Source organism: Pelmatolapia mariae, linkage group LG15 (genome assembly GCF_036321145.2).
Source record: "Pelmatolapia mariae isolate MD_Pm_ZW linkage group LG15, Pm_UMD_F_2, whole genome shotgun sequence".
NCBI classification, from domain to species: Eukaryota; Metazoa; Chordata; class Actinopteri; order Cichliformes; family Cichlidae; genus Pelmatolapia; species Pelmatolapia mariae.
This window is the reverse complement of record NC_086240.1, coordinates 20,876,460-20,897,687: the sequence shown is the minus strand read 5'-3', so window position 1 is coordinate 20,897,687 and position 21,228 is coordinate 20,876,460. Positions and strand designations below refer to the sequence as shown.

The 21,228-nt window shown below is 38.1% G+C and overlaps 2 protein-coding genes across 4 annotated transcripts in view; one reads left to right on the top strand and one right to left on the bottom strand.

Annotated features, from left to right (window-relative positions):
• The window catches only part of LOC134642819 (E3 ubiquitin-protein ligase TRIM9), a 52,250-nt gene extending 41,924 nt beyond the window's left edge, over nt 1–10,326 (top strand). The window contains exons 6-12 of one of the 2 annotated variants that reach the window (XM_063494794.1): nt 848–928; nt 2,447–2,610; nt 3,218–3,356; nt 5,605–5,729; nt 5,834–6,012; nt 9,508–9,670; nt 10,219–10,326. In XM_063494794.1, the coding sequence (XP_063350864.1) occupies nt 848–928; nt 2,447–2,610; nt 3,218–3,356; nt 5,605–5,729; nt 5,834–6,012; nt 9,508–9,670; nt 10,219–10,266 (899 nt within the window). In that variant the 3' untranslated portion in view covers nt 10,267–10,326. The remainder of the gene's footprint in view (nt 1–847; nt 929–2,446; nt 2,611–3,217; nt 3,357–5,604; nt 5,730–5,833; nt 6,013–9,507; nt 9,671–10,218) is intronic. The other variant, XM_063494795.1, reaches the window with a different exon arrangement.
• Nucleotides 10,327–15,708: 5,382 nt separating this feature from the next.
• Nucleotides 15,709–21,219, bottom strand: lg15h1orf131 (linkage group 15 C1orf131 homolog). 2 transcript variants are annotated; one of them, XM_063494796.2, is made up of 9 exons: nt 21,025–21,219; nt 19,412–19,588; nt 19,202–19,293; nt 18,192–18,251; nt 17,906–18,001; nt 17,728–17,814; nt 17,604–17,638; nt 17,233–17,352; nt 15,709–15,816 (listed from the first exon to the last, which is right to left on the bottom strand). In XM_063494796.2, exons 1-9 carry the CDS (start codon nt 21,101–21,103, stop codon nt 15,813–15,815), a joined length of 750 nt encoding a protein of 249 aa, XP_063350866.1. In that variant the 5' UTR covers nt 21,104–21,219; the 3' UTR covers nt 15,709–15,812. The 2 variants fall into 2 exon arrangements, with proteins under 2 accessions (XP_063350866.1, XP_063350867.1); XM_063494797.1 differs by lacking the exon at nt 15,709–15,816 and having other exon boundaries at nt 17,229–17,352.
• Nucleotides 21,220–21,228: the final 9 nt, after the last annotated feature.

Sequence of the window (21,228 nt, the reverse complement as noted above, 5' to 3'; positions counted from 1 at the left end):
AAACTTTTAAGATATTTTCATGCGAGAATGGTGCTGTGTAAACTTCAAATATCTGCTTGATTTATCAAGACATCACATATTTGCATAAGTGCTCTAATGTTTTCGGAGATGCCTGCAACACTTGCACCTGCAAATTTTTTTTACGTGCGCTCAAATATTTTTTTACGTGCGCTCAGAATAGTGGCACAAAAGTAACGCCATACAAGCACAAACTAACAAACAAACTTGTGCACAGTGAATGCAGTCATAACATGTCTGTTTAGTGCTCAACTGGGGATATAAGATTGTGGGATTTAATGAAGTAATTGTTTACTCTGTATAGATGTTTAGGGAACATACAAGCATACATATACATATATACATATATATATATGTATATATGTATATATACATGCATTATAGTATGATTTCAGTAAGTGATTACTGCTGAGTAATGTAATGTTACTCAGCAGTAATCACTGTTGATACAAAATAACTGCTTGGATATTACTGGGGTAGTTAGGTGATGATAAAATTATTACTTCCTTGTTTCCAACTTATTACCCCACGATTACCAAATTATTACCTAGCTATAAAAGTGCTACCTAAAAACACAATCTCTTGTCTTATCACTACACAAATACTACCTAAAACTACAAAATACTACACAAAATAATGCAACACAAAAAGGACAACAAAACCTTCAAGTTTGTGCTTTACGAACGATTTTTGTGTTCATCAATGATAATTTTCGGACCTTTTGTTAATATTATTGTGACAAATAAGTGTATGATTGATACACTACACTTCTGGTCATCCTTTTTACTTCTTTAGAGAGCACTGACTTAAATCAACATCATATTTCCAGATGTACAGGAGAATCCAAAATTGAAACAAATGCAGGAAGCAGGCAGTGGTGAGGCTGAGATGGAGACAGAGAGCCCAGGAGGTATTTCAGAGACTCTATTTTTCACTGTAAATCTCTGTTTCCCTTCCTTGCATATATTTTGTCACTCCTGCCTCATTCCTTAGCCCCAATAGCTCTCACGGCCACTCTGGTTGGAAACTCACTGGTCTTTTTGTCCCACAGTGTTTCTCTGGTGTTTTCCCTTTGCATGTTGTTTTTCAGCTCTTCTACAGTAAACGACACTGATCTGCTGAACAGTTCTGCACAAAGATCTTTGTTTCCTGCGATAATTTTGTTTCACATGTTACTAATGACACATATATTAAAAGATAATTATGCATGAATTAAACTGTGGCAATACAAATCATAGGGAGTAAGTATATACTGAGGAAATGTGCAGTAAACATGATCCTCTAATCATTTTGTTTTCACATATTCAGTCTTGCTCGATAGCTATAGACTGATCAGCTGCAACATTAGAATCTGCTTCAATCCATCAACATGTGGGACTTCTGCAGGTGTCCTTTGGTCTCTGCGATCAGGTAGCAGATCATTTGCCTCCTGGAGGTTGCGGGTGGGGCGTCTGTGGATCAGGCTTTCTCTGGTACATCTTGTAGATTCATGTTTGCATTAGTATCTGGGGAGGATACTAGGTTTGAAGGATAAGTTAATGTTCTGCGTCAATGTAGCATCCACATAAATGACATGAAACCAGATTTCTACAGCACAACATTGCATTGTAAGAGATGGCCATGATTAATTACTTTACATAATCTGTATTTTTGATGTTGTGGCTGATCTCCATGTAATAAATCATAAATTCAAATATGTAATATCAACAAAACATGCATTATCTCCTATACTGTCCACCATGACTGCTGCCTTCCCCTGTGTTTTCCGTACTGTTATATATTTATCAGATAAGTTCCTGTAAATGAAAAAGTGAAGAAAGATTTTTTAATCTTATCTTATTTTATTGTTTGTATGTTTGTTTCTCCTTTTGGAATTTGCTTTTCACCTGTTTTATACAAGGGTTAGACTGATATGATGCTTTCCCTCTGATTTTATGCAGATTTTATGCAGGAATTATGCCTTGCTTTCATCAGTCTGGCCTTTGGTGGGGAGCCGATGTCTCATACTTTCTTACCACCTTTGCTGGTTTATTTATAACTATCAAACTACAAGTCAGCCTTCAAAGCTCATATCAATCTAACCCAGTGCATCCCTACCACTACACTACCCTTTAAGTGTATGTAGAGTCCTCACTAGGTCCAGTTTAAGCCCTTAATAATTCCCAGCTGTTACCCTGTAAATGAACCCAGAGCTCTTTCACCTTTAAGGCTCTTTTTTAAATCTCTCACCAGATTGTCATTAAAGCTCCGTTTTCTCTTCATTCGGTCTGTTTAAAGGCAACCCGCCAGATGACGGCATCCCTGTATGTCTTCCTCTCTTCATCCTTCCACACTTTCATGTCTCCCTCCTTGTATCTCTTCTTTGTCCCAATCCTTCTCATTCATTGATTGCAAAATTTAAATTGCATCCATCCATCTCTCTACACAGTGGAGCCTAGACCCTCAGTGCCTCCAGCTCCTCTCCTGCAGCTGGAGAAGTGCTGCACAAGGAATAACAGCGCCACCCTGGCCTGGAGGGTAACTATGCCCATCATCAACCCCATCGAGGGCTACATCCTGGAGCTGGATGATGGCAATGGAGGACAGTACAGGGTGAGTACTGTTTGTTAAACAAAAGATTTACACTAATAGTGTTTCCCACAGAATTACTCTGTATCGTGGCCGTAATGAGGCACAGGTCATATGTGTGCACCCAAAAGAAATGCATATATTTTTTGTGGAAATAGATAATAAAAAAATAAGCAGTTGTGTCTCCAGTAAGGTTCTGGACAAGGACAAGAGAATAAAGACAGCTGAACGACACCAAGAACCATCACAGCAGCAACCTGAACTTGTTTCTCAATCTCGTTGTTTTCTCTGAAGGTTGAAAAAGATTCGTAGGCAGCCTGCCCAAGAAATTTCTGTTTTTGGGAAACACTGTAATAACTCTACTGTGAAAATAACTAATCTAGTCTGAAACTCAGAGAATGATGTTCAGTAGCTCTCCTTATTTAGTTATTAGTCCTCCAAATGATGCTCATATCTGACAAAAGACAGATAATACTCTTTATGTGTGTAAGTATATGGGTCATCATCAAGCATGCATTAAAAGTGCTAGAGAGCTTGACCTCTTCACTAATCCTTGAGCATATACTGCCTCAATTTGCATTTCAAATGAGTTTGTGTGTGTCTGTGTGTGCGTGTTTGTGTGTGCCCCCAGGAGGTATATGTGGGGAAGGAAACAGTATGTACAGTCGATGGTCTTCATTTCAACAGTTCCTACAACGCAAGGGTGAAAGCTTATAATTCCATTGGAGTGGGTCCATACAGCAAGACAGTCATGCTCAAGACTTCTGATGGTACGTGGTGTGTGCTGGAACTGGCTTAGCTTCCAGCATGACAGATGGACTCTTTGTCTGCCTTACTTTTGATTCTGCTCTTTTGGCTGTCTTGATTTCATTATATTTTTTTACCCAAAGGATTTTTTTTGTCTGCGATCTTCTTTGTAAAACAGGTTTCATGATGTAATTTCATCTGACCTATGTAACTGTGAACAGAAAAGCCTCTTACAAAGAGGAGGAGATTTTTTTTAAATTTTGTTTTGGGAGAAGGCAGGAGAAAGGTAGGTGGAAGATTTTGAAGAGGGTGAGGGAAATACACTGGACAGGAACAGCAGACAAAGAAAGGGGAAGAAAAGAGGAACGGAATAATGAAGAGGAAGCGGATGGAAAAAGCTGAAGCAGACCAGGTTTGAGTAGACAGTAAAGAAAAGTCACAAACAAGAAGAAAACAGAAGGAAAGAAAAGGAGATCAAAGGAGTGGTTAAGTAAGAAAAAGAAAGGAAAAAAAGAAATGGAAAAAGAGGATAAAGGTAAAACTGTACAGAGATGCAAAGGAAAAAGAGAAAAGGAAGGAAAAAACATAACTGCAAAGGGAGAAAAAACAGAAAATACTGCTGGAGAAGAAAGGAAAGAATGAGATTAAGGACTCAGAGAACGAGGAGGTGAAAGAAGAAAAAAAGAAACACTCACTGTGTAACAGCAGAGCAATGCGGGTGGAGATTTTTACAATACACAAACACACAGTGTCTCTGAACCAGCCACAACAATAATGGGCATTAGAGTCTGTTTTCTGACTGATAACTGTTTATCCCACCCGCCCTCTTTTTATTCTTCTCTATCATCGTTCTTCTTCCTGCCTACTCTGCCTCTTTCTCCCTCCCCGTCTCCTCCTTATCCTCCTCTCTCTCTCTTTGAGGATTGTACCGCAGCTACACCGAGAAAGAAAACTGCGGCGACGTGACTCTTGTTGAACAGACAGCAATGGCTGCAAACAAAAACATGGCATCCGTGTAGTGTGACAGTAAAAATCTCACGTGCAAGCACTTTTTTAATAATGCATTGGTAGTTGAGGAAACGTCTCCAGTCTCAGGCCTACACTTTACAAGTGCATTGTTTTCTGTGGATAAACTCAGTCAGTTGTTGCCCACAACTGCCGTACAAAGATTTCTAAGGTCACATTCATTATAAAAGAATCTTTTGTTAATACATATTAATGTGATTATTTGACGGAGTGACTACATTTATAGTCTTGTTTTTATCAGCCAGAGATGAAAATATCCCTTGCTGAGTTAAGCTGAAAGTTGTATTTATGTGTATGCCTTGAGCTTGTTAAAAGTTTTTAGATGATTTAAAAGAATCAGTCACAGCAATTAAACTAGTTTGACTTTTCAGACCACACGATGCTCAGAGAAGGTGTAACAGACTCAAGTATGGCTCATTTGGAAGATGCTTGTAAAAAGCCTCTACTGTCTAAAGAGAATATTGTAGCACAGCTTAGGTTTTGAACTGAACAAATCACAAGACTTCTCGAACAATGTTTGGAGAAAGTCAAACACGGTGGTGGAGGGGTGATGGTTTGGGTTTGTTTTGCACCCACAGGACTTAGGCACCTAGCAGTCATTGAGTAACCCTTAAACTCCTCTATACTCCTCTGATACTAAAGTATTTTAGAGTCAAATGTGATCATGTTTGTAAGAACACCCAAATTGGTTCATGCAACAGGAAAATTATCCAGCAAATCCACAATGAATAGCTGAAATAGAAAAGAATCAATATGCTACAATGGCACAGTCAAAGTTCAGACCTCAACCTGACAGAAATGCTGTTTTGGGACCTTAAGAGTGTGCATTAATAAATGACATCAAACCTTAATGAAATGAAGCAAAACTATATAGCAAATATGGCCATAATGACGTAAGACACTGAAAGTTATAAAGAAAACAATTACTTCAAGTTATTTCTGCTAAAGGTGGTTCTATGAGCTTTGAATCATGTTTTTTTTTTTTATCACAGGACTGTATAGGGTCTTTAATCCTATGAAAAAGAAAGCATGGCCCTTCTAGAATCAGTGATATAATTATTGGCTGTATTGTAGGTGTGGGTAGGTATAGTTACCCAGTAAGGTTCACTTTGGATGAGCAGTTTTTGAAATTATTTTAATAAGATGCAGAATACAACACGTGACTAAATTTAGTGTGAATGTTAGTACAGACTCACAGAATTTCCAAAGACTATTAGCAGGCTAACTGTTGTGTCCTTCTTACAGTGGCTTGGTTCACCTTTGACCCCACCTCAGCTCATCGGGACATTGTTCTGACTAATGACAACCAGACAGTTAGCTGTAACAGCTATGATGACCGTGTGGTGCTGGGGACAGCTGCTTTCTCCAAGGTGAAGTGTATACAGATATTTGAAAGTGATTAGCCTTTTTCTGTTGATTTTTGGTTATAGAGGTTATAGAAGATTTATTTTTTTTATCCCCTATTGAATCTCAGGGCATTCACTACTGGGAGGTCAGCATTGATCGCTATGACAACCACCCAGATCCTGCGTTTGGCATTGCAAGGATCAACACCATGAAGGACATGATGCTGGGGAAAGATGACAAAGCCTGGGCCATGTATGTGGACAACAACCGCTCCTGGTTCATGCACAACAACTCCCACACCAACAGGTAGGTGCATGGGGAGCAACAACACCACCAACAGCTTTTAGTGATAACTTTTAAAATTTTACCATTGTTCCCTACCATTGGACATGTTGTATAATACTGGCATAAAATACATATCATATTTAAAAAATTAGAACAATTAAGAGATTCCATCTGCATGTTTTCAAGAAAAATTCCAAACTGATATCCTGCAGGATCCAGAGGCTCATATCATTCAAATGCAAAGACAATTGACTTTCAGTAAATTAGAAGACTAATTTAAGATAATTTTTTAAAATATATAATTTAGTATCAGTTTCCAATACTGGTTACCTTCCAATACAGTGCCTGAGTTTAATTCTTTCAGATTTGCCTTTCATCCTCATGTCCTTGTGAACTTTAGGTCTGTTTTCAGCTGCTATTTCGAGATTCCTTGTAGATCAGAAGTCCACATCTTAGCATGAGCACTCTGAGATTTTATCATGGACATCAAACTTCTTCAGTGGCTTTTGTTGTCAAAATGATCAGATCATTTTGAGGAACATCACTTCTGGTGTGGGTTTGTTCTCCAGCTACAACCCAGTGTTTGCATATCAGGTCTTTCTTAAGAGCGTGCACTGTGAATTTTTCCTCAAGGTCAGACTGTCAGTGGAGACTTGCAAACTGAGTAACAGCCTGAGGCTTCTGTGAGAGAACACTTGTTGGAAATAACCTGAGATGTGGTGCAGGCAAGAATGAAAGGAAAGGTTTACCTGGGATGTGTGGCTTGGACATGGTGGCACTAACATAAAGACAGGAGGTAGCAGAGTTGAAGTATCTAAGATTAGAGAACGGGCAAGATTAGAGGACCAGCTCAGGTCGAGTATTTTGATGACACAGTTTGAGAGGCAAGGCTGAGATGGTTTGGACATGTGCAGAGGAGGAAAAGAAGAAGATCACACAGAAGATTTTTGGTTGGAGTGAAGGAGGACACTACAGGTAAGTTTGTGTGACAGAAGAGGATGCTAGAGATAGAGACAGATGATCCACTATGTTGATCCATAAAGAGAACAGCAAAAAGATGAGGAAAATTGGCACATGCAATTATGAAGACAATTCATGCTCTGCAGATTTGGGACTTTCTTTCTTTGCCCCAAAAATTTAAGTCAAGTAGAAGAGTTCCATTTGACACACTCGAGGAGATCCAGTGTGTATCACAGACACATAAGTGGTTAGAAAGGGAGCTTCAGGGAGCAGTCGACAACTTGTAGTCATGCTGAAAGGATTTCAGCGATGCCCAGGGACAGATTGTTGAAGGGAACATCAGGAAAACTAAAAAAGACATTGACAGCTTTTACAGACTTTCACTATTATCACGCTGGTTTTCCACGCTGTAGTTTAATACAAAGAACAAAAGAAAAATCTTGAAATTTTAAAATTTGTTTTGTTTTGTCAAACTACAAAGTTAAAATTGAATATATTACTCATGCTGTGTAATATGTAGCTTGCTATCGCCAGTGTGTGAATGTGTGTGTGAATGGGTGAATGACTGAATGTAGTGTAAAGCGCTTTGGGGTCCTATGGACTAGAAAAGCGCTATGCAAATGCAGGCCATTTACCATTTATTTACCATTTCTGTGTGAACAACTCATAGGCTGCTAGGTTGTAAAAATCCCCGTTCCTGCGGCAAAGCTTTCATGGGGTTTTCATCTCTTTCATCGACCCCTCTAAAGGATTGTTGTAGCACTTTCTTTCTTGGAAGAAGCTGTTCATAACATTAATGCCTTTAACATGTGTACCTGCAGACTGGATATAATATGAAATCAGTAGTTTACATCCCTTCATTAGGAATTTTCTGTAACATCCTTCAAGCCCTCAAATATTTAATAAACCATTAATTAGAAGGCACAATTAAATCTGAGTGGAGTGATGCTGGGATTTAATTTGTTCTATTTTTGCTGGCAAAGCTTTTAATCCTTTAATGATAATCCCACTACGGTGATTCATGAAGAGAAGGAGAAATACCTGCTGAATTTAATTTTTCATAACATGGCAACCCCCAGATTGTCATTATTAATATATCATTCCTAATGTACTATAATGTATTATAACTGTAGCAATACTGCTGTTTCTTTTACTATAAAATATGATTCAATTAGTTTGTAACATTAACAAATCCAACTTGTTAAATCTTGTGTTACTAGAAAGCAGCACTCATAATTTTAAGTAATTCATGAGCAACTTTTGTCGTTGACTAAAACAACAGGAGACAGGGACTCTGTAAAGTGTTTCCCTTATGCATTCATCATTCTGTCTTGTGCATTAAGTCTCATACTTCTAAGAGGTTTGGAAGCTATAACCATAGATACACACGATGACAGAGAAACCCGAAGGCTCATACAATACTAACAAACAGACTAACAAACACACAGGGGAGCTGTATAAGATGGCTGCAGGCTGCAGGAAACATCAAAACATGCATCTGCACCGTCTCTCTGTCTGCTTCACAAGGAAGCCATCAAACTCTCATTAAAGATTTATTCATGAAAAATATCTGCTCTCTTGACTTGTCAGTTCTCTACCCACCTTTCATGTCACTCATCGTGTCGTGTCGGAGCTTTATTTTTGACTTCTTAATCTCATATTGATTTCTTCACCTGTTGGTGCCCTGACAGCCTAATCCTGATGAGTGTCTGCATTTCTATAAGTTTAGAGACATTTGTTTAGCTCTTAGCAAAAACGCAAGCTTTGTGGTTAAAACACAATTTTTTGGAGCACAGGTTTTGCTATAGATCGTTTTCATTAAGTCACTTCTTAAAACAGAGAACAGAGAGTTTGCGTGTTAGACAAAAAGAGCAGACGTTTAATTTTAAATACATTTGATATGTGAAATAATTCATTCAACAGCTACTGAGCCAGTTCTAACTTTGATTTATGAGTTACAGGGGTCTTTGTTTTTTTTGTTGTTTTTTTTTAATGTACAATATTAAGATAAATGTTGCCATTTGATGCACTGTACCAGAAAGTGTTAGCTTAAAGCTAATTTTTTATCTGCAGTCCCCTGGCAGGTTCCATGCAGAAGATGGCAACAAATGTCACATAAAACACACAAAATATGAATACAAGAGTGATCAGATTTTTAAAACTTTAACTAATTTAACATACACGTAGATTAAAGTATCATAAACCAAAATAATAATAATAATAATAATAAATTAAAAAACACATTAACCATCCCAGCAACAGCCTGTTCACTCTGCTGCCATTTGGCAAGAAATACTAAAGAAACTGTTGCTGCATCACCAGACTTCAGAGTGCTGTCTTTAAACAAGCTGTGAATGAATTAGAGGACTCTTCGGTGACTAAGTTTTGTATTCATTCTTTTATTTAAATTAGTCTTTTTTTGCAGCATGACAGAACTACAGTCATATTTGTGGTGTGTTACCTTCCATGTGAAACTTAACCTACTATAAAATCTGTGCATTTATGGCACATATACATAACAAAATTGACTAGTTTTGTGTGTGTGGGTGTGTGTAGGGCAGAGGGAGGCATCACTAAGGGCTCGACTGTGGGTGTCCTGCTGGATCTGACTAAACGCACACTGACCTTCTACATCAATAAGGAACAGCATGGCCCAACTGCCTTTGAGAACCTGGACGGGGTCTTTGTGCCCGCCGTCAGCCTCAACAGAAATGTGCAGGTCTGTGTGTGTTAAAGTGCCATGTTTAACAGCAATGGAAAATAACCAGCTCCCTGATGGGCTGCCTTGATTGTTGACCTCGGTAAAGTGTTTACTGCAAAATAACTCAATGAAAAAAGAAGAGGAATTAAATTCAAGAATAGCAAGGAAAAATGGCTCCCCGAGGAGAGATTCTGTACACAGATGCGATGGTTTAACACAAACATGCATGTACTTCAAAGCAACCAAGTTGCAGTTTATGTGACATTTTAGCAAGTAAAATCAAAATTACCAGTCCAATCCATTTGAATTCCTCAAACTGATATTGGTCATTGATATGTTCCTCTACATTCACATGTTAACTGAGTATGTGCTGATAGAAGTGAATGATTCCTAACCCGTGAGCTCAGATTACTGTGTGTTCCAAAGGTAAATAAATGTGTCTTCTCCAAACCAAATTTCACATGAAATAGATGCAGTGGTGCTTTTATGTGCCCACTCTGATCTCTAAAATCACTGCCTCATTCGTACTGATCTTATTGAGTGTTTTTTCCGTTTCTCCATTTCAGGTGACATTACTGACAGGCCTGGAAGTTCCAAAGAATATCAAACAGTAAGAGCTCCCTCCTTACTCTGAGCGTGCCCTGGATACAAACCAATGATGTCATGTCCAGTACTGTCAGATGGGATCTGTTCCTCTCCCATCCTTCTCAAGTTGACCCTTAACCTGGACAATCTTCAGCTCCACGACTTTTTAGACAAGTGACAAGTTTATTGGCTATAAATGTAATGATTAAAGCTTGACGATGTCACTGCAGAGATGGCTGGAGGGCCATACTTTTTTCCACTGCCCAGTTTATTTTTCTCAAAGATACAAACAACACTGATATTATATTCCAGCTTGCACAGTTTATGTTATTTTAAACAATCTGGGCTTAACTCCGCCCCTTAAAGATTTTTATATTGTGCAGGAAAGATCATTCTGAGTTGAAAAATAAAGAAAAAAAATAGACCACAAGCAACACAGTTTTTAGGAGGTGAAAAAAAACCCCTGAGAGAAATGATTCAGCAGTGCTTTTTGTTGCTCTGCTTCTCTCTCAGGTGTGTTTACAGCCGAGATGAACACGAGTCATTTGTAGGAGTTGTGTAGTGGCACCGTGGGTTTTTTCTCTCATAAAATATTTAAAAGCTAAACTCTCGCTTCACACTTTCATCTCAGTGTTGACTCCAACAGCACTGCCTTCTCTGTTTTCTCTGTGATTTCTTATCTGTGGTAAGGAATCTGACAGCCATCTTAAAGCCGGCAAAGCTTCCCTCATGATCGACTCTCTTTCTCATGCAAAGCGGCGCAAAGATCGTTTGATAGTGTTGTCAGAACGGTTTACATATTGAGGTCAGACTGAGAAGGCTGGAACTTAATTCCATTTCATTTTTCAGTAATCTGACAGATCTACCGAGCCAGGGGTGTATTATTTTGAAGAATTCAATTCTGGTGCCTTCTTTTGGGGAAAACTATTTTAACGTGACCTGGCACAGGCTTTTTAAGGTAAAATTGAGTTAAATACGTCCTTTTTTCTGCACTCAGAAGTTCTTTTAGATAAGATTGTTTTGCACCTTGAAAATACTGCATTAACCAGGCTTGGCCAATGTATTTTATTTTATTTTTTAACAGTTGTCTCACTTTTTATTGAAGTACACAGTGTTTTGACCTAGACACTGAAAATTCAGCTGTATTATATAACTGTCATATAACCGCTAAGGACATGTGGATGTTAACCTGCAAGGAAAGATGTCTGTGGATGCTAACATTGCTAATATTAGCCCAACTACTTTTAAACTAGTTGATTAGTCCAAATTTACTTTTTATTTATATAAACAAGGTTATTGTTATCTGTAGGTTAACCAATAAATTCACCGTCCCAAAGGCCTAGAGACCACCAGCCTTTTCTTTTCCTTATTTGTCTTAAAAACCTAAAACCTAAAACTCTGACATCAAAAAAGTTCCCACTAAGATGTAGCAGATCCCCACATTTCAACATCTTTGGCAGTGAACTTTTGGACTCTACTAGAACATGAAAATGATTGCACCACTTGGTATGACTTGATCCACTGGCCAGTAAGAAACATTACTGTGGTATTTAATAAATCACGTGGCCATGCAATTTGCATACTGAAACAAACCTATTTGCCTGCAGGGGCATCTCAGACTCAAAGAACTGTTTTGACTTTGACAGATCATTGTCAGAAAATGCTAAAACGAAGTGGAATCGAGCCAAACTTCATTTTCTTTGATTTACAATTTACAGATAATATAATACACCCCCAGTCGATGAGAAAAGTATGGTTGTCTCAAGAACATTTCATTCTGTGCTCATCTCTCAGTCTCACTGCAGAATCTCAAGATGCTTTCAGACACCTTTTATCTGTGGCCCTGAACGTTATCTTTTAAAGTCACATCAGGTAAAGCTACATAAGCTGCTACATTTATCATCAGGGACTAGATATGGCAGCCTATAGAGGACAGTAGCTTCAACCAGACCACTGTGACTCAGGACATGAGACACTGTATAAAGTACATAGGTATAAGTACACTGTTTATGTATGTTTTATCAGTTCATGGAATGGAAGAATTCATTAATTGAGGTTATTTAATCTAGGATTTGTTTATATCTGAGCCATTTCTGTTCCCTATAATAATGTGAGTTTGAGAGGTAGACTGACACTACCACATGACAATGGGTTTACACATGAATGGACATCCTCAAACTGTAAATACTGATATGTGAGTTATGATTATAACATGTGACATTAAGCATGGATTCAAACAAGTTTACAAACTATCTGAAGCTGTATTGTAAATAGTGTACCGTTTGTCTTTGCAATGAGGGACCCTGAAACCAACCGCTATAACAGCTCGCCCCCTGCTGGTGAACGGTGGCGAGAACAAGATTAAGGCATCCCTCGACAAAACCTGCTAATATCTGTTTTCATGCTTTTCATCACAGACTTTTTAAAATGTGTCAGGATTTATGTTACTGTAAATCACAAACTATCTCATGATATTTGGACATTTAAACATAAAGTTTACATTAAAAGGGTTGAACATTTTACATTGACAAATTAGTGTAGCACTTGTATACTTACCGCACCCACATGCTTGAAAATATACCACAGAAATGAACAGAAATAATGTGTAAGGTTAAGAATTACTGGTATTTTTACAGGAAATGATCAGGTCTATTTTGAATGCCTATTTTAAAAACATTTAGTTACTAGTAGAGATCTAGGGTTCTAAAATAAAGTAAATATCTTTATTTTTTCTTTATTTGGACTTTTTACTAAGTTTTTAGGAGGTAGAGATGGGATATTATATTTATTTTTAAATCAGCATTGATATTTTGAATGTTAAATTCTTTACATTTGCATTGCAGTATATCATATTTATAGGCATTTCATACACCTGGGCTATATAAAATTTTTCTGAGAATGGTGGTCTCAAGGGAGCCACAAATATAGTCAAGTCAAATGTAATTCCATATTCTATGATGTGTAATATGTACAGGGTGTCCAGAAGGGATTTATCACCAGTATCAACTCAATTTAATTTAATTTAATTTATATAGCACCAATTCACAACAACAGCTGCCTCCAGGTAAAGACTTTACACTATTACAGAAAGAACCCCAATGATCGCACGATGCCCTACGAGCAAACACTTGGCGATACTGGGAAACAAGATCTCCCTTTTAACAGGAAGACTCAGGGTCAGGAAAGGTGCAGCCATCTGGTTGGACAGGTTGGGAGGTGACGAGAAAGAGGGGGAAAAAGGAGCGCGTGAAAGGACAAAAGACTGACTATGGGAGAAGGAAAACAATTTAGTCACAAGTACCCATTTAATTGAATTAAATAGAATTCGGCTGAAGAAAATAAATAGAGAAAAAAAGGCCTCCATGGAGCATTTTAAAACCTGCCAGCATTGTTTTTGCTCAGTTTGGCCAATCATTTGCTATTTGGTGTTTGCTGTTAACCCTTTTTTAATGTGGTGACAGTGTGGAGATAGACTTCAATAGATTCAATAACATTTGTTTTAACATTGCATAACCACTGTGTAGCTTTAGATGGAGGGTCGTTTCAGTGGGAAGAAAATCTGAATCTGTGTGTTAATGATTCTAGCATTGGGAACGGCAATTTTGTGGCACTGTGCTGATGCCAGCCTTTTTAAAAATGTAGTTATTTTTGGTGGAAATGGGTAGAACCACGCTGAGTTTCAGAAAGACATTAAGACGCAGGTAGCTTTTTGTTGAAGCTACCTGCTAGAGCTCAACAAAGTTAGCATACAGATGGTTGAATAGTGTAGGCTTTATAAGTTAATGAACCAGATCTTTTGATCTGAACCAAAGACGGAGCTAGATATGTATACTTCAAGCAGATACAACAAGTAACTGCACCCAAGTGGCAAAAAAAGCACTTACACCAAGCTTGTTGACAAAATCATGATGATAAGATCTATTTAAGTTTACATTTAAGTTGCCATTCATCTGTAAGTGAAGATTTTTAACCCAAGTACTCTCTTCATTTAAATTTAACATATTTCCTTTGTAACATGAATACAGCGTTAGTGCAAATGTCAGAATTTAAAGCAGCTTACATAGTTTTTTTAAAATTTTTTTTACCTGATGTGCCCCAGACTGCCAGCTTTCACCTAAGGGCTACATTTACATCATTTCTGGCTGCTCAGCTCTGACCTTGTTGCCACCTCCCACGCCAGATGCAGAAACCTGCCCTGAGGCTGACTTTGCTGTAACCAGGAATAGATTTCTAGACAAAAGTGAAATATCGTGTAACCAGCCTTCTGAAAAGTTTGGATGATTTGGGGTTATGTCTCTGTGGGCTGTATGGATGTCAAAATGATATTCAGGAAATCGTGACTGGAGGCAATTAAAGCTTCTGCTGAGGGGCTCAAATTCACCCTGTTGTGTTAACATTTGGTTCCATATTTTCTTGCCTAAAAATCACTTAAAACAATATAATGTCACAGAAACGAACAAAAAACAAATCTTGCATATTAAAACATTCACACTGCAGTCACTTCTGTCCAGATGTATTTGTAAGAGTTCCTGTATGAAATGTCCCTTTACCCAACACTTACCCACCCATGAATGTGACATATTTTACCAATTTAATTTTAATGGTATGGTGCTGGGAATTACACTAGTATTATTAGATGATTATGTTTGAAAAAGTAGAGGAAAAAATGTAATTTATTTACTCTATAAAGTATTTATAAATATTTAATTATGTATTTTCTTTTGTATAATATCCTCTTGAATGGCTACTAATATGGTCTGTGTTTGACCAGTAAGGATTGCAAGTCGAAAACGCCCCGTGTCTGTAAAATATTTTCTGAATAAAGGAGATGTGCTTACAGCTTCAAACGTGTGACACGCTGCAGATGAGCTTCATGTTTTCCTCTTTTTGAACTGTATATACAACAACAAAAAGGCTGCTTTAAGAAAACTGTGTGAGAATTTGTGACCTCACCCAGCTGCACACTGCCAACTCAAAGGTCTTGTTTTATCATAGTGTCGCAAAACTCCAACTTTCATGTTTTCCCTTTAACAAAACGGAAACGACTGCAAGGGATGGTTTATATGGGAGAAAAACTGTAAGATCATTCTGCTTTCTCACGGTCCATTCAGCGTGTACATGTGCGTTTCTTCTTGAAAACTTCTGCCAAGACTACTTGTGTGTAATTTTTTAATTATTAGGCCCACCTGCCCTGTTATGATCCAGTCCCTTCCTGCCAATGTAAATGTTTTGTACAACTACATTTCAGTTTGTAAATGAGAAATGCATTGCAATTACATACTTTTAAAAATGTCAGTGTACAACACAAGATACACAAATGTCTCTTTTTTGTCATTTATAAAAACAAAATAAATAAACTGTGATGGAAGGTGATTTGACAGTATTCAGTCTCCAGTTATGTGCTTTAAGACCATGATGCACAGTCGAAGATCAATCCACTGAATTTCTGACTCAATAGTCACCAGTAACACCATCCCTCCCAGACAGTGACATGTTATCAGGAAATGTCTATTGTGTCCACTTCCTCTCCATAACATGCTGGTATGCATTTTCCATTCTGTAGGATTCAAATCCCTCACCTGCAAAACAAAGAAAATAAATCTGTACTTTATCACCAGACGTTTAACCACAGCTTTTTACCCTTTAAACGGTTTCATATCTTGAAAATCCACTTTAATAGGATCATTAGCAGTAGCGGCTCCTGAGTATCTGTCTGCAAGCGGCAACAGATTTTCTTTTAATATGTTTACCGAATATATTGCTATAGATGAATGTTACAAGTGACTGAAAAGTCTGTCTTATCCAATATACACAACACCAACTATCGAGGTATAATACGAAGAATAAAACTAAGATAAATAAGGCATTTTTCTTTTTAGCAGGTTATTTAGTCTTGACTATTGGATAAACAACACAAAAGGTTTTGTGTGCAATCTCAATCACAGTTTTATTGAAATCAGAAATGTCATGCTTCAGTTGCTTTTCAATTGACAGCATTGCCAGTGCCTTCAGTCTGTCCTGTGTCCTGGTATTTATGAGAAATGTCTTGAGTCGTTTGAGTGTGCAAAAGCATCATTCAGACTTTGCGGGCATCATGGGTTCAGTGATCAGAATCCAAAGCAGCTTCAAAGTTTAGGAAAACACATCCTGTAAGTTGTTTTTATTAAAGGGCTCAAACAATGCCATTGCACTGCTACACATCCTGAAGTCAGGGTTTTCATATATGAGTGAGAGCTCTGATTGCAGCCGCGATTTATTCAACATTGAGTATGCATCACCTGCCTTCCCCAGTTCCGCTGTTGGGATGCGGGCTAATATAAGAGCTAACAGTTCTGCCCCTCTGTTACTCCTGCTTGCAGTTCAGATAACTGACGACAGAGCAACATGATGAATACAAAGACACGTGGGTGTTGACCTGCCCTGCCCCAAACCTCCAAATTTGCCATTAAATTGAGAAAAACACAAAATTACTTTCAGATAAAAATGATCAAAGCAGTATACAAAACATGAATAATAAACTGAAAGGCAAGTAATTAAATATTAATCATATTTTAGGACTGATTTATAACACAGCAGAGAAGTACTGATTCTGTTATTCTTTGCTTCAGAGCAGACGAACTCAGCTGGTTTTCTGTTAGTGTTTGCTTCTCTCATGTTCTACACGTCTTTTACGGTATCACCATAACTGACACATCGTTCTCAGAGAGCAAAACTATTAAATATTTATTTTAGTGCAGGCCATAAAGTACAGGGGAAAAACTCAAACACCACTAATTCTGCTTTAACGTGTTAAAACACGTATACACTGAGAATTTGCCCCTTTTTACAGTTATCAATCAGAAAGAGATTTAGAAGCCACTGCAAATCTCATTCAGGGCTGTATCCTGAACATTCAGGGGGCCAGCAGCCAGTTTGATTTAAATACACTGAAAGACTGTTAAACAGTCTGCTTTTAGACATCATTCTCTGTTTTGGTCATTTCCTATTTTCCTCACTTGTTGCCTTTGATCTTCTGGATCTCCTTGGAGCTGAGGATCAGCATGCCGTTCTTGAAGCGGCCCACCTGACCAGAGGGGGCTGCGCCGGGACCCGAGGGTACAGTTGTCTTCCTGTTTCTGACAGAGCAGTAGAAGCAAACACAGGTTGGAGCCACAGAAATTATAAAAAAAATAAAAAAAATAATATATTTTATATTATACTATAAATATACTATATGAAAATAGTATATTTTCATATTTAATTACTAATTTTTGGAGGGTTAGGATGAATTCTATGATTAGGAAGTATTTCATTAACAATAATTAAAGTACATAATTAAGGTAAATAATCAATGATATTTAAGAAAGGTGTGATTTCATTCACCTACCTCTGTTTACTCTTCTTCTTCTTTTTCTTCAGGCCCTAAAAAGAAATAATGCATGCTACAATAAGAACGGCAAATAGAAGTAATTTTCCTGTAAGTGTGACTGGCCTGGAAGTGCAGGTCCTACCAGCTGAGCCTCCTCCTTTTCCTTCTCTTTCTTCTCTTTGATTTGCTGCTGAAGCATCTTATAGTTCACATATTCCTTTTTAGGAGGCTGATGGAGACATTAAATACATGAAAATTGGGCCATAAAAAAATCTGTTCTATAGCAAAATTTAAAAGTTGGATGCAAATGTTGCTCTTACTCTGGCTCCCAACATGACCGCTCTGTCCTGTTCAAAAACACGCTGCTCCTCCTTCTTATAGCCTGTAATTCCAAACCGATGGACTTCCAGACGAGCCTGACCCCAGCACACAAATACAGTAAAAGCCAACAGAAATCATGTAGATATGAAGAGCTACATGACTGGTAATTATATTTTTCAGAGAACAATAATCTACAGCTATATATATATGAAGAAAACATGGATTTCAATCTTGTGAAGAAGCAATAACAAAGTAAATTGAAGTAAACTGTGGTGAAACCATCACCTTTTCCAAATTGAGTTCTCCTAGCTGGTCGCTTTGCTCCTTTTCTGCTATGTGAAGGGCCTGGAAGGGATGACAGCAGAAACCCAAAGGCAATGAAGACGGGAGGAAAAGGAAAGTGATGAGAATCATTTGTGACAGGGGGATCTTTAAAGGAGGTTTGCTGGAGGTCAAACAGTAGGATTTAGCAGGTTTCATAGTATCAACTGGAAAACAAGTTTCCAAGATGAAAATGCTGTAAAATGAACTGCGACAGCTCCTTAAAAAATGCTGCCTGTGCTAGTGACAAGAGGACATGACTGCATTTCCTATTAAGCCTGTTGGCACAGAAGCCACTGCTGCTGATCCTTCTATAGGTAGCATCCATAACTCTGTTTCTAATCTACTCTTTCTGCACATTTAGCCCCCCAAAATTGACAGAAACAAATTAAAACAGTTACAATTACATTGTTACTTGCATTACAAAAGGTTTGATTTTAATTTGGGTGTGTGAGGAGGTAAAGGGTGGAGCGATCTACGCGTTACAGCTTTAGAGCAGTAGTGATAGGGACATTACCATTGCGCTCTTTTCCTGTTGTGCTATAAAAAAAATACAATAAAATTTTAAAAACGTGCAAACTGCACAAACATCAGTCTGCTGCTACCAGAACTGCAGCTTTGCAAATATCTGCACAGACAGCATGCTAATGCTAGGCCAGCTAAGAACCCAGAGTGAAGATGAAACTGAGTGAATGCTGACCCAGCCCAGCAGCCAAAGCCTGACCTTCAACAGGTAAAAGTCACACCCATAGACTCAGTTTCTACGTGTTCATGTTTCTAAAGGAGTAGTTAAGTAATGTACTTTTATGAAAAGTAACAAGAAAAATGTGTAATATGTGTAACGACTCCCAACACCGGTTGCTAGCTGGATACAAGATAAATTTTTTTTTTGCACACCATCAACATGAACTAAACTATACCAGCCTCCAATCAAATATAGAGAGCCACAGTAAGCTCAAGTACAACAGACTTACAGGTGTTTTGTTGGGGTCTGGTGTTGACTTTTTTCTTTTCTTTGTGGGGTCTTGAAATGTGACTACCTCCACCTGGTTCACTTGCTCGAAGGCTAGAAAATGGGATGAATCAGATTAATGAGTAAAAAAAAGAAAAGAAAGAAAACTTAATGACTCACCGACAAAAGTGGAATGACTGAGGGTGTTACATACTGTTGCTATGCTGCCTACCCGTTTGCTCAGCCTTTCGTTGTTGCTGCTGCTGCTGCTCAGCATCATGTTGCTCTGCTCTGTAGTCTTCAGTGTCACTGCATATATCCTTCACTGCAGGGAGCTGCTCTTCTTCCTCCCAATCTTCACATCTTTTTCGTTTTTTCTTCTTCTGTGACTTCTTTTTTGGTCCTGATCCTACATCATCAATCAACAATATAATTCAGATTCCAGACCCTGTAACGTTTGTTTACATGACTTGGCCATGAACTCTGGTAAAGTCAGTAACACAAGAAAGTAGCAGACACTTGACTTTTAAAGTATAGGTAACTTTGCACTTCTATAGCTAAAACTAAACTGAGACTAATGCAGTCCAGCAAACCAGTATTAAAATAAATCTCTTCCTGCTATCCTTCAATCTCAAATCACCCCCGACACTTGCCGTTACCGCTCCACCAAACCTGCTTGTGCCCTGTCCATTGATGCATTAATAATGACAATGTTCAGGATTTGCATTAACTTGATCAAAGGGTCATGATATAACGTTATGAAAATGTCGAGAATGCAGTTTGTGGTGGTGCTTAACTACACTGCATGAACTATATTTGTTTTTATCTAGATTGCACTACAGAAAAGAGGAATAAAAGTCAGTAGGAGTAAGACAGCATACGTGTGTGAATGAGAGGGAGACAGATGTAACAGTGCAGACCTAATAAGTTAAGATAGTGAAGGTGGATCAGTTTTAAATATCTAGGTGCATAACAGAGGTGAAAAAGAGTGCAGGTAGGGTGGAGATGAGTGTCAGAGCTGATTTGTGACAGAAGGATAGCAGCAAGAGTGAAAGCGAAGGTTTAAAAAACATTAGTGAGTCCTACTATGATGAAACAAAGAGACTAAGCTCGAGGTTGCAGAGCTAAAGCTGTTGAGCTTTTCACTGGGAGTGACCAGAATGGACAGCATTAGAGAGGAGTACATCAGAGGGACAGCTCAGGTTGAGCAGTTTGGAGACAAAATTCATGGATATAGTGAACGAGGACACGTTTGTGTTGGTTGGTGTGAAGGATTATGATGCTGGAGGTAGCTGCGAAATAGAAGCTGAAGCAGTTGTCAGATGGAGAAGAAGCTTTTTTTCAACTTTCGACACTTGACTTATTTTTGCTTTTCATGCTTTTTTAATCTCGGTATGCGAATCTCAGTATTTACTGTATAATATAACACGCTGTCATTTACTCATGTGGTTCATGTACATTAAAAACCACCAGTGTTGCTTTTGTTGTTGTTTTATTCTAGCCATGTGAAGCCCTTTAAGTTGCACGTTTATATGGATGGTGCAACATAAGCAAAGCTGAGCTGAGCTTTGTATACTAAGAGATTTTTCTGCCATTTACTGGTATAATATTCATTTTAGGTGACAACTCAGTAAACATGAGCTAACTTTAGAGTAACTATTCTGGCTAATACAACGAAACATGTAACATAATATAAAGATATTTCTCGATGCTTATTTTCCTTGCAAGTAGACTCATGAAACATAATATTATAACAAACGAGTAATAGAGCAAATCTCAAACACAGTACCAGCCTTTAAAGTAGCCAGTAAAGCTAACATTAGCCAGCCAGCTAACCACACTTACCAAAGTCATAAAGCTTGTCCAAAACATGCTCCAGAAACAAGCAATCTTCGTCTTTATTCCCGTTTCTCTCGGACCCCATTTCGTGCTAATATCATAAGCAGGTTAAGCGGAAAAAATGAGAGCCTAAGAATTGTCGCTAACTTGCTCGTTTCAATGACAACAGAGCGCACATGGTACATGCAGTGCAACCCGGAGTATTAGTCC

Bases quoted from the DNA above. Each gene is read 5' to 3' on its own strand.
- lg15h1orf131 (XM_063494796.2), bottom strand. From the start codon at position 21,103: ATGGGGTCCGAGAGAAACGGGAATAAAGACGAAGATTGCTTGTTTCTG. The intron at 19,294-19,411 runs GTAGGCAGCATA...CCCATTTTCTAG, and splicing joins ACGAAAGGCTGAGCAAACGG to CCTTCGAGCAAGTGAACCAG. The intron at 17,639-17,727 runs GTAGGACCTGCA...ATTTCTTTTTAG, and splicing joins AAAAGGAGGAGGCTCAGCTG to GGCCTGAAGAAAAAGAAGAA.